This window comes from Cervus canadensis, chromosome 10 (assembly GCF_019320065.1).
Source record: "Cervus canadensis isolate Bull #8, Minnesota chromosome 10, ASM1932006v1, whole genome shotgun sequence".
Taxonomy (NCBI): Eukaryota; Metazoa; Chordata; class Mammalia; order Artiodactyla; family Cervidae; genus Cervus; species Cervus canadensis.
The window spans coordinates 58,269,830-58,282,117 of record NC_057395.1 but is presented as its reverse complement, the minus strand read 5'-3'; the positions used below and the strand labels follow the sequence as shown (position 1 = coordinate 58,282,117).

The 12,288-nt window shown below is 50.7% G+C and overlaps 1 protein-coding gene across 3 annotated transcripts; it reads left to right on the top strand.

Annotated features, from left to right (window-relative positions):
* The first annotated feature begins 1,840 nt into the window (after window positions 1-1,840).
* Window positions 1,841-11,473, top strand: TFAP2C (transcription factor AP-2 gamma). 3 transcript variants are annotated; one of them, XM_043480307.1, is made up of 7 exons: window positions 1,841-2,120; window positions 3,741-4,226; window positions 4,362-4,413; window positions 5,599-5,815; window positions 6,408-6,526; window positions 8,696-8,840; window positions 9,948-11,473. In XM_043480307.1, exons 1-7 carry the CDS (start codon window positions 2,073-2,075, stop codon window positions 10,231-10,233), a joined length of 1,353 nt encoding a protein of 450 aa, XP_043336242.1. In that variant the 5' UTR covers window positions 1,841-2,072; the 3' UTR covers window positions 10,234-11,473. The 3 variants fall into 3 exon arrangements, with proteins under 3 accessions (XP_043336242.1, XP_043336241.1, XP_043336240.1); XM_043480306.1 differs by lacking the exon at window positions 1,841-2,120 and adding an exon at window positions 2,135-3,017; XM_043480305.1 differs by lacking the exon at window positions 1,841-2,120 and adding an exon at window positions 3,029-3,518.
* Window positions 11,474-12,288: the final 815 nt, after the last annotated feature.

Below are 12,288 nucleotides of genomic sequence, written 5' to 3'. Positions count from 1 at the left end.
TCTTGGAGTCAAAGCCGGGGATGGAAGGCCCGGCGTGGAGGAGACCAGGTGCGTCACTGGTCTGGGAATCTGGGGTGCCCGGAGGCGCCGCAGCCTCCCTCGAAAGTGCCTGGGACCCCAATCTTCCACGCCCAGGGCGCCAGCAGGCCTGTCGCGCCGGGTCCGATTCCGCCCCCATTCTCGAATCCCAGGAGCGCTGCTTCTGAGGTTTTTTTTTTCCTTTAGCCTCCAGGCCCCGGTATTTGAAAGCGAGCTGTCAGGGGTCCTTGTGTGCATTGCCTCTGTCTGTACTTCTAGTGCAAAGCCCGGAGGCAAACCCGAAAAGCCCCCAGTGGTAACCTCCAGATTTTGTCCTCCCACTTGGTCAGCAAATCACCTGAGTCTGCCTACTAAGGCCAGGGAGAACTTTTCGCTTGGAAGACGCCTATTTTTATTTTGGTTACTTTAGGCCCATTTGGGTTTTAAGAAATGCTAAAGCGCAAACCAACCCAAGCAGGAGTAGGGAAGAGGTGGGTGCATTCATTCCGTGGACTGGGATTCCTGGAGCGTCCACTCCAGGCCCCCTGGGGCCCTGAACTAACAGGTATTGATAACTGCAGTATTGGATTCAGAATCAGATGGAAAGAGCCCCCTTCTCTGATTCCCTGTGAATGTTTAAATTCAGCTCCCAAATCCAGTCAGGATGTTCCAACAAAATTCCCCCTCAAGAATTAGAGACTTTATCTTTGTAGCAAAAAAAAAAAAAAAGGTCAGTTACAATTATTGGGCCAATGGATTTCGTTTCTTTAAAAAACTTTAATAGTGCTTTCTGCCTTCAAGTCTGGGTGGCAAATACATAATGCGGTGAGAGGCAGCGTTTATGCGGAAGGAAGTTTCGTTTTCTGCCCGCATCTGCGAAACGGAGGGGAACTCACCTCTCCAGCGGGGGTCCCTCTACGGCCCCTCCTTCTGCCCCCACCACTTGCCTCTCCCCTGCCTATGACACTAGGGTTGTATTCTGCCCCGCACCTCGTTTCCCTGTTAAGCTGAGGCTTCCGAGCGCCCGGCCCGTCGGAGGAAGCTGCCGAGCTGGCGCTGAGCAGGGCAGGGCAGGGCGAGGCGGGGCGAGGGCCCGCGGGTGCCCCCACCTCCCTCCCGGCCGCAGCCCAGCCGTGGAGATGGAGCTTCGGGCGATGGCGGCATAAAGTTGTCCTAGACTTCGGGACTGGTGTAGAGGCCCGCCCGCTCGGTGGCGCTTGGGGCGGACTCCCCAGAAGGCCTTCCACCCCGTCCCCTCCGAGGAACCCAAGAGCACCGTTCCCACGCCGTGCGGGGGAGGGGTCATCTCGCCGAGGGGTTGGGTCTTCGGCAGCACGACCCCACTGTAAACCTTGTCTCCCTGGAGTGGGTGGTTAGGAAGTTTTAGGAGATGAGGGGACCTCAGGTCTTGAGACGTCCCCTAAATCGGGGTCTCTAACTGCCCGTGACGGTGTCTTTCAGAAGATGGGGAACGGCGGCCTAGATGAAAGGGGGTGTGTGTGGGGGGGCTCTTGGATTCGGATCCCTTTTCCCAGCTCTGCCAGTTTCAGGTGTGTGCGAGGTGAGGGTGACTGATGGCAGGCGTGACCCTGGCCTCAGGCTTGCGGCCGTCAGCGAGGTACCTTCCACTGGACTCTGCTCCTAGGCCCCCGCAGCGTGGGACTCCGCGCGGCGCCCGGCCAGGGTGCGGGGCGGAGCTAGGCTGGGACTGGCTGGGGGCCGCCCCGCCCGGCGCCAGGGCCTTCGCGCCGGCCCCCGGGGAGGAGTTATGATAATTTCCTTCTCATTAAGGCTCCCCGATCCCCCGGCTATCGCCGGGACACACAGTGCGGGCGCGGCTTTCCAGGTCCCCTGCAGCGGTCTTCACACCCGCGGTGGCAGCATTTACAATCGCGGAGCCGCCGATGCGCGCCCAGTGACCCGGACAGCTAGGCCCGCGCGGCGGGGGCGGCGGCAGACGCCTGGCCACCGTGACCCCAATTTTGGATTTACCGCTCGGGGGGTGGGGGGAACCTGGATTTAACTGGCGATTGTTTTGGGGGACGCCGGACGCCATGTTGTGGAAAATAACCGATAATGTCAAGTATGAAGAGGACTGCGAGGTGAGCTGGGCACAGGGGCGCAGCCCGGCCCCACCCGAGTACAGTCCGGGAGGCGGGGGCCACTGGACCGAGGTCGGGGGCGAGGGCGCAGGAGCCGCGAACAGGCACCCACCGCTTGCCCTTCAATGGGACAGAGTCCACTTCTCCGGACGCCCCCTATAGTGCGTTTCTCCGCGGTCCCCTTCCCGAATCGGGCCTTTCCCTAAATATCCAGCCTCGGGAAAGGGCCTGGAAAGAGAGTGGCAGATCCTACCACAAAGCTTACCGGCCGGTTTCACGCGAAGCAAAACAGCCCTTCTTCCCGTTTTCTCGGAAGAGCGCCGGGTCTACAACTGTTAGAGGTGGCTTTTACGCACGAAACCTCCGTCCAAAGGCGTTAGACGAGACGACCTGCCGGCGACACCTTTGCGGAGTCTCCTCCGAGGCGGGCTTGTCACCTGCTCCGCTACCCCCTCGGGGAGACAAGAAAACAGCAGAAGTTTGGCTTTCGAGAGAAGTGGGGGCTGGGGAGGGGGGGCGCGCTGAGGCCAGATGGGGCCGTAAGCGCTCGGGAGTGCTCCATCCTGTCGGACAGGTTGAGCTAGAGTTTCGGAGAGTGGGAGGGAGGGAGGCGGAGAGCGGGAAGAGGAAGAAGACGCAGGCAGCGCGAGGCGTGCGCCTGGGCCCCGGGAGAAAGGCGAGCGGTGGCTGCGGGGACGCGCGAGAGCCGTGCGTCCGGGGCACCTCGAGGGGCTGCTCCCGTTTGCAGGCCCGGACACCTCCGCTAGGGGGCGACGGCGTCCTGTCTGTCCGGGTTCCCCAGCCCCCGCTCCCGCTACCCCTGTGACCCGGGGACACATGGCGACACGTCCTTTCAGAATTAAGTCGGACAGCCCTGGGGCCAGGGAACGTGCACAGGCAAGGCTGCCCAATTTTCGGGGTCCTTCCTCCTCCTTGTGTGTCGGATTGATGCGGAAACTGACGCTGGTCGGGCAGGACGGTCTCACTCCGCCGTGGTCCCGCATCGGTAGTCCGGGAGCGCACGCCTGGCTCCAGCGGGTTCCACCCCGAATCCCTGGGGCGGCACTGGGCGGCCGGCCCGGCTAGGGAGGGTCTCTCGCCCGGAGGTCTTTGTCCTGAGGGCGTGGAAGGGAGGGTGCCTGGGGCGGGGAAAAAGCGCATTTCCTGCGCGGCGCGCATTATCCGCGCGCGCCTCTTCCCCACTTTTTGGCGGACAACGCTGGCATGTGCGGACTTGTGGGCGATCGCGCTCTGCGCAGCGTGCAGACCTTCTCCCAGGATCCCTGCCTCAGCTTCTCCCGCCTCAAGACCTGGGATGAGGACTGGGAGCCCCCGATAGCCTCGGGCGACAGAGCGCCCAGACCTTCGCCGCCGGGCCCCGGGGGCACCTTCCCCCAGGTCTTTTCTCCAGTTTTTCTTCTGCAGACTCGCGGTTGACAACGAAGTTCCCCCGGGGCACGTTGCTCCCCCAGGGGCCTTTTGGCTCGAGGGCAGGGCCCCGCGGGGTCGGGCTGGGCGGGAGCAGTGGGTCCCCGGGCGCCAGAGGCCCAGCGCGGCGGCTGCACTCAGTTCGCAGGAGCGGGGTTTCGTCCTAACCGGGTCTCGGTTTCTCTGCCCCAGGATCGCCACGACGCGAGCAGCAATGGAAACCCGCGCCTGCCTCACCTCTCCTCTGCCGGGCAGCATCTCTACAGCCCCGCGCCGCCCCTCTCCCATACCGGAGTCGCCGAATACCAGCCGCCCCCCTACTTTCCGCCTCCCTACCAGCAGCTGGCTTACTCTCAGTCGGCCGACCCCTACTCGCACCTTGGAGAGGCGTACGCCGCTGCCATCAATCCCTTGCACCAGCCCGCGCCCACCGGCAGCCAGCAGCAGGCCTGGCCGGGCCGCCAGAGCCAGGAGGGGGCCGGCCTGCCCTCGCACCACGGGCGCCCGGCCGGCCTGTTGCCCCATCTCTCCGGACTGGATGGCGGCGCGGTGAGCGCACGCAGGGAGGCCTACCGACGCTCGGACCTGCTACTGCCCCACTCGCACGCCCTGGACGCCGCGGGCCTGGCCGAGAACCTGGGGCTCCACGACATGGCACACCCGATGGAGGACGTGCAGGTGAGCGCCTCGGCCCGGATCTGTGCGCCCCACCGCGTCTCTCCTCTTACCCCCCCCACCCCTACCCCTACCCCGGCCCCCGGTCCCCCCGCCAGGCTCTCCCCGAACTTAAGGAAACTCTCATTTCTCCCCCAGAATGTGGACGACCAGCACCTACTTCTGCATGATCAGACAGTTATTCGCAAAGGTACGCAATGAGCCACAGTCCTTGTCTTCCTCTGGTCCACGCACCCTACCCTGTTCTGGTTTTTAACTGCGCTGTGAAGTTATTAACTTATTGGCAAGGTGGAGCCTTTGGGATCTGACTTGGGACATCTGACTTGGTGGAGGGAGTGACAGGCAGGTAGGTTTTAGGAGTGAGAAGAGAGGGCATTTAAGATCTAAATGGGAAAAGATGCTCTCGGGTGCTGCCTCTCAATCTCTGGTTTTGTCACTTGCTAATTTTTTTTCCCTTGGGGAGTGTCACTTCTTGGATTTGAGATTGTTTGTACAATGCTCCAGAAAGAACTCCAGAGTGAGTTAAGCCTGTGATTTAATTTGGAAAATCAGTGGAGTGATTGGTCCTGTGACAATTTTAGTTGTTGGATGGGTTGCTGTGATTTTATTCCTGATTTCAAATACAAGGTAAAGGGCCTTCATTCTGATCTGTAAGAAGATGGTGGGAAGCAGTTTGGCCTACGAAACATACAGCCTTAAAATGCATGGGGCTGGGTGATCTCTTGGTTTTAGGCTGGGATGAGGGGGGAGGAGGTTTGGAAAATGGGATTACTTGGTGAGTGAGTGGCTCATGAAATTAAGTTACATCTAGCCAGGATTACCAGTTTGGTTTTGCTGGGAAAGATAGTCATCCTAAATCAAGGGTAGTTAATGACCTGTTACTTGAGGTTAAACTGTTTGAAATCAACTGGGAAAAATTTAAAAAAAAAAACACAAAACCCTTATAAAATAAATTGAATTTCCTAGTAAACTTAGAACAGATTTATTTGTATTTAAAAATTTGCTGTGATCAGTTGCATTAAAAGATTTTAGCAAATGATTGGAATATGTCCTGCAATTTTGGATATTCCTTGAGTGGTGGGGAGAGGGAATCACCATTTAGTTAAGAAGTAGTCTTTTGAAAACAAATGTTCTAATTAAACAGATTATAATAGTGGCTAGAAAATGCAAACCCAGATTTTGACTAATTAATTTCCCAAGGTGTTAACTTGTGAATTTTGGATTTGATTATCTTGAGGAATACAGCTTAAAAAAAAATCTGTTTGCAGTTTATAGCCCAACATGCAATGTTACTGTCGAAGGGCTCCTTCACTTTTGGTGAGTGATTTGAAAAGGTCTCTTGCTTGGAACTGCCACTTCTGATCTTCATTTACAGGTCCTATTTCCATGACCAAGAACCCCCTGAGTCTCCCTTGTCAGAAGGAGCTGGTGGGGGCTGTGATGAATCCCAGCGAGGTCTTCTGCTCAGTCCCTGGAAGACTGTCCCTCCTCAGCTCTACATCTAAATACAAAGTGACAGTTGCTGAAGTCCAGAGGCGGCTGTCCCCGCCTGAGTGCTTAAATGCCTCATTACTGGGAGGTGTTCTCAGAAGGTACATGGGGACACGTTGTGGGCATGGTGGTTGGGTCGGTGGTGGGGGATGAAAAATAAAAAAGCACCAGGGAGGTATTTTTAACATTTATGTAACTTTTATACCTAACACTGAATTCTAATCGCCTGGGGGGGAGGGGGATGGCTTAGTACATTTCATCTCTTTTAGAAAGTGGCAAGTGTAGAAAAAAGTGCTAAAACAATGCTAATAAATTCTCATTTGGTTGGAATTTGATTCCATGTATGAAGTGGTAGCAAATGTATTTAGGGTAGAGGAGCTCCATGGGTCTGATTCTCCCCAGGGGAGTAGTTTTGTGTGTGTGTGGGGGGGTGCTGCTGCTGCAGTTTCTACAAGTGAAAATTTATCTGCTCACAGTACAACTTGCAGTGTTCTGTTATTAAAAAACAAAAATGCTGGCGATGCTAAGAAAGATTTTTTAATTTTATGGAAATAAGGACTCCCTGCATCACTTGATTAGGAACGATATAATGTCGAAGGTCTCTGACAGATTTCTGTTTTGATAGCAGCAGTTTAGGTATTTCAGCATTTTAAAGTGGTTTCTTGAGAATAGAATTTTTTTTTCTTTGCTTAGAGCCAAGTCTAAAAATGGTGGCCGGTCCTTGCGGGAGAAGTTGGATAAGATTGGGTTGAATCTTCCAGCCGGGAGACGGAAAGCGGCTCACGTCACCCTCCTGACATCTCTTGTGGAAGGTCAGTGGAGTTTTTTTTTGTTTGTTTTGTGGTATTTGTAGTTGGTGTTGTGTTGTGTCTTTTAATATTTCTCTAAAGAAAAGCTTAAAAACAACTCAGTCACAAGTAGAGAGGGATGCAAGGAATGATTTGCCATGTGTTCATTGCAGTGACTCACAGTCATTTAATCAAATGTTAACCCCAGAAAATCACTGTTAAATTTCCTATCAGGTGAACCAGTTTCTGAAAGATGAAATGATTTGGTACATGTTTTTTCGTTGTTTTCTTTTCTTTTTTTTTTTTTTTTTAAGCTGGTTCCTTTGGGTAAAAATACCGTTTCTAGTTTTTGTAGCTGTGGAATATTGGGATTATGGTCAATGAAGAGAAAAGCCCTTGTATACAGTGAGACTGGTCCAATTCACAACTCCTTTGTTAATTTCCCCATCAAAAAAAGTAATAGGGGGAAAAAAACCCTGATGGGGCCCACAGATGGGTACCCCTCTCCAATGCTAAGATAGTTAGGATGTGATATTTCAGTTTCTTGAATGGGCTTACACCCACTAACCTGGAAAGTAGCCAAGAATGCAATACGGCCTTTACAAAGGGGGCGAGGGAAAAGTGAAATAATTATTTTTAAAAACAAAACAAGCTGGTTGTTACTGCGCGCAGGAGAATGAGTTGAGCCGGGAGAGGCTTCTCGCCAGCGCCTCGTCCAATCAGCGGGGCGCTGGGGGCCCGGGCAGCCAATGAGGGGTGGTCTCCTGGCAGCCAGGCGATCGTTTGAACATTTTCTTTCCCTGGTTTATGCGGTGCCACCGCGGTGCTAAAAGAGACTTGGCAGGGCCCGGCTCTACCTTTTTATGAGTTGTCTTTGGAGGTCAGGGCCAGGAGAAAGGAGCTGCCTGTTAGATGCTCTTGGGGACCAGCTGTCCTGCATGGAGAATGGTGGGCTCTGCGTGTGTGGAGCATAAATGTGGCTCCCCAAGGTTTCCCCACCAGCCAAGCTGGGGTGCTTGAATGAGAAAGTGTGCACCAGAACAATGGATCTCAGATTCTGATTTAGTGAGTCAGGGAGGGCATTGGGGAGCGGGGGTGCCACCATCTGGGTTTTTGTAAAGCTCTAACAGCTCCACATCTTGGAATCAGACACTTTGGTGGGTTCCTCAGGTGGGAGATGACCACCACCACCCTACCACACTGCTTGGTTTTCTCACTGTCCGCTCCCAGTAACTTAGACAGGGGGTAAGCAGGCCAAGTTGGTAGGTAAAGCTCCTGACATTTCTGGTAGGATACACTCCTCCCTCTTTTTTTTTTTTTTTTTGGCCATACAGTGAGGCATGTCTATCTTAGTTCCCTGACCAGGCATCAAACTTGTGCCCCCATTGCATTGGAAGCATGGAGGTTTGACCACTGGACCGCCAGTGAAGTCCCCCTCTTAAAGAAACATTCTAGAGACTTAGCTCAACCAGCAATGGGGCACCCTTGTTTAAAACAAAGATTTTATCCCAGTTTGCTTCTTTGACAAACATGCTCACCTCCCTTAAATTTTCTGACTTCTGCACAAGGACACAGAAAACATGGTGTGAAAACGTGGAGACAGAGTATCTTCATGATCTGCTCAGGTTGGGCAGAGGACTGGGTTACACTGGTCAAGAACAGTTAAAAATTTCAGTTTTCCCTCCCTGACGTTGTATGATTTCACCCTCTATTCCTAGGGAAGAGTACCCACTGAAAGTACCCAGGAAGTTCTCCTTACCAGCTGGATTGTTGGCCCCATGTATGATTTCATTTTAGAATGCAGAATGACCACTAGACTGATGATTGTTCAGTCTCTAAGTTGTGTCCAACTCCTTGGCAACCCCATAGGCTGCAGCACACCAGGCTTCCCTGTCCTTCACACTGTCTCCTGGAGTTTGCTCAAACTCAAGACCATTGAGTCGGTGACACCATTCAACCACCTCATCCTCTGTTGCCCCCTTCTCATGCCCTCAATCTTTCCCAGCATCAGGGTCTTTTCCAGTGAGTTGGCTCTTTGCATCAGGTGACCAAAGTATTGGCGCTTCAGCATCAGTTGTTCTGGTGAACATTCAGGGTTGAATAGACTGATAGTGCTGGAGAAGGGGAGAAGGGCTAGTTTGCCGTGGTGACCACAACCACCTTAAAGTCTGTTACCATTGCCGATTATTCTAGGTGAGGCAGTTCATTTGGCTCGGGACTTTGCCTATGTCTGTGAAGCAGAATTTCCTAGTAAATCTGTGGCTGAGTATTTAACCAGACCTCATCTCGGTGGGCGGAATGAGATAGCAACTAGGAAGAACATGCTGTTGGCCGCACAGTAAGTATCCAAACTTGAGAATTTGATGCCCTGATGCTCTGACCTTGAAGCCCAGAGGCCAGCACAGCCCCTGGTGCTCAAGAAAGAAATGCTCTTTAAATAAGTTAGGGTCTTGAGCAAAAGGAATGTCGTAGTGTAAAAGTAGAGTCAAATAGGGTAACTTTCGGGTAGGATTTAGAAGACTAAGAACAGTGAGAGTATGGCTCACAATGAATGTTTTTCAGCTGCTTAGTTATTTAGCTCAAAATAGTTAAGCTTACTCTTTGATCTTATTTGCATGTCTTACAAAAATGTGTTAGAAACAATTTATTTTGTCATATCCAGTAGCGATGATGTGCCTTCTGCTTCCTGATAACAAGATGTTTTTCGATCTTAATTATTTTAGCTATACCACGTGGCATGTGGGATTTTAGTTCCCCAACCAGGGATGGAACCTGTGTCCCTTGCAGTGGAAGTGGGAGTCCTAACCACTGGACCACCCGGGAAGTCTCTTTTGTGTTTCAAAACAAAACGGCCCAGTTGAATGTATAGGAGTCGTAGGCAAATTAAATGTCTCCAAAACAACTTAATGCAGCTGAGGGGTTTCTCATCGAAACCAACAGTAAATTGATTTTAAAATCATGGTAAATGAAGCAGAACCAGTCGAGTGGGAAATAGGGCAGAAAAGAGAGCCGATGAACCAGCCTGTATCACAGAGTGACTTTCAGGGAAATAAATTCCCAGTTCTTGACAGAATTGTTTTATAGGAACCAGACTGCATCAGAGAAAAAAATCACTCTCCTGGGCTGGAATTCTGATTCCACCTCTTTACCAGTCCTGGTGACCTTGGCCACTGCATTCTGGTGTTAATCCTTTTTATCTTTTCTAATTGCAGGGAAGATTAAATAAGATAGTGCTTAAAGGAGTTTAGTTTATGGCCTTGAACAGAATAGGTGCTAAGTGCAGCAGCTTAGGCCATTGGTGTCAGTTTAAAACCTACTGGGTAGGTCAGCCCCTGTTTCTCTTCGTCTCCAGGTGTCACCCCCACGTAGTTTAGTCTTTGCTCTTTACCTGTCACAGGCCAAGGTTGAGCTCAAGCTCAGCGGTGTGCATTGACTGTTTTCACAGGCAAGTGTGTAAAGAATTTACAGATCTTCTCAATCAAGACCGAACTCCCAACGGGAACAACCGACCCACCCCAGTCCTGGAGACCAACATTCAGAACTGCTTGTCTCATTTCAGCCTGATTACCCATGGGTTTGGCAGCCAGGCCATCTGTGCTGCAGTGTCTGCCGTGCAGAACTACATAAAAGAGGCCCTGATAGTCATAGACAAATCCTACATGAATCCCGGAGACCAGAGTCCAGCCGATTCTAGCAAAACCCTGGAGAAGTTGGAGAAGCACAGGAAGTAAAATGAGGGGGTGGTGAACCAAGGGCCGAAGAGTTTGGAAGGAAAAGGACTCCCAGATCATCTCGACCAGGACAGACTGGGAACCCCACTTACCTGGGGGGCAGCGTTGTTACCCACCTTCCCATGAAAAAGGGCCTCTGTCGATTTCCAGCTCTTCACGTGCCCTCCTGGATTCCTTAGTGTTTAGGGAGTGCTGAAGTGTCTCCTTAACTCTGGACGAGATATTGGAAGTGCTGGTTCTTTACTCATTAAGCTTATATTTTATTTTTTTGGAACCCCATTCTTCCTTACTCTGGAAGTGGTGCTACAAGTTTTCGAACCTTTTAAATAAATCCCCGGGCTAACAAAAACTCACATTCACTCAGCTGTTGAAAGGTCAAATTGATGGGATTCAGATCAACAATAACTTTTAGTGTTGAGGTGAAAGTATTTATGTAGTTTCTTTAGACTTGTCCTGCATACCGATAGGAGGCAAGGATTCTGTCCACCTAGCAACTGGTTAATAGGTGGCATTTGTAACACTTTAAAACCCCTTGTTCAAAGGGGCCCTTCGGGTTTTATGAAACTTGTAGAAACAAAGCCTGCTGATGACTTTATGTTTTTTCTTTTTTAAAAAAAAAAAAAAACTTTGAAAGTTAACTCTTCAAGGAGGAGACTCTTTGAAATGACATTCCTTTAAGGTATGGAAGCTTTATTTTGCATATTTATTTCACATCTTAGTGAAACTTGAAAAGGGTAGGCATGGAGCATTTTTTTTTTTTTTTTGCTGTCTGTCATCCCCCAGTCCCAGAGGAGGCTCTGTATTTTGAGAAACTGCGTTGAGTGTACAGATTTTATTTATGCATAATTTAATGGGGTCTGTAAATATGGGTGCACTTCTTATGACTTTTTGAGAAATGGGATTCGATTTTAATATTAACTTTTAAAGGTGACGGGGTAATCTAAGACACATCTTTAGGTTTTATTCGTATGTACACAGGGTATTAAGAGTTAAGAGGATCTTCAGCTCTGTTCTTGACTCTGGAAGACTCTTATTTAATTGAAGCTGTCTGTCCACAAAGCAATAACTTTGTCTTGTTCCTGTTGGGCTGACCCCCCGAAGAGGTACAGTTCGAGGTACAGTGCGTGTGGGTGAAAATGGAGTTTTGGAATTGAACTCCTTGCCTGTAAATGTTCCCTAAATAATTGTTGTGTATATGAAACCTGTATAATAAAAAGTATTCTCGATAGAAGCTGTGAAAGTCTGGTTGGAACCTGAGATCATTTCTGGTTTGACTGTAGCCGAGCAGCAAAGCTGTGTGCCAGGGGAATCCCTTGTAAGATTGCTCCGTCACCCCATGCCATGCACTCAGCAGCTCTCAGCTTCGTACCATCTTCCCTGACATAACGGCTGCTGGGAGATGTGTGAGGGATGGTTGATCGGCAAATAAGAGGAATCTGCAGTTTGGGAATCCTGTCTTGTGTAAGGCCACTTATTGAGAAACATGGTTCATATGGTTAAGTTGCATCAAAATTTTGAGAGTGGACATGAGATGATTGTGGGTAAAGACTTGGGCAGATCCTCCTTGGGAGGACTAGGCATTCAGTCAGATGCAGGCAGTGGAGGTGTGTGGTAGGTGCCCTGAATGTTTTCTCTATGGAATTTCTCCATCTTTGAAAACATGATCATGCACATAGACATTCTAATCATTTTGTCTGCTGCGCAGATCAGAGGTTGGGTTTCTGTCCTTGGGGAGCAGAAGAGACTGGCAGGGCTTTGTGTGCTTGTGGGATGTTTGCTAGGATCTTGGATGTTCACCGACAGTCCTTAGGTTTCAAGTTGAAGTGGCCTGGCACATCCTCCAGGAAGTGATATGTTTATAGTTTGGCCTGAGTGGCTGGGCTTCAAAGGGAGTGTGGGAGCAAAAGGGTTTTCCACGTCGGATAAGGCTGTTGCTTCAACTCCAGACTCATAATCCTTGATTCATAACTCTACCAAATGCTTAGCAATTCCTGATTTAATATTGGCATTGGATGTTATTAAGTAACTTAAACTCTGCCAACCTAATACTTTGCT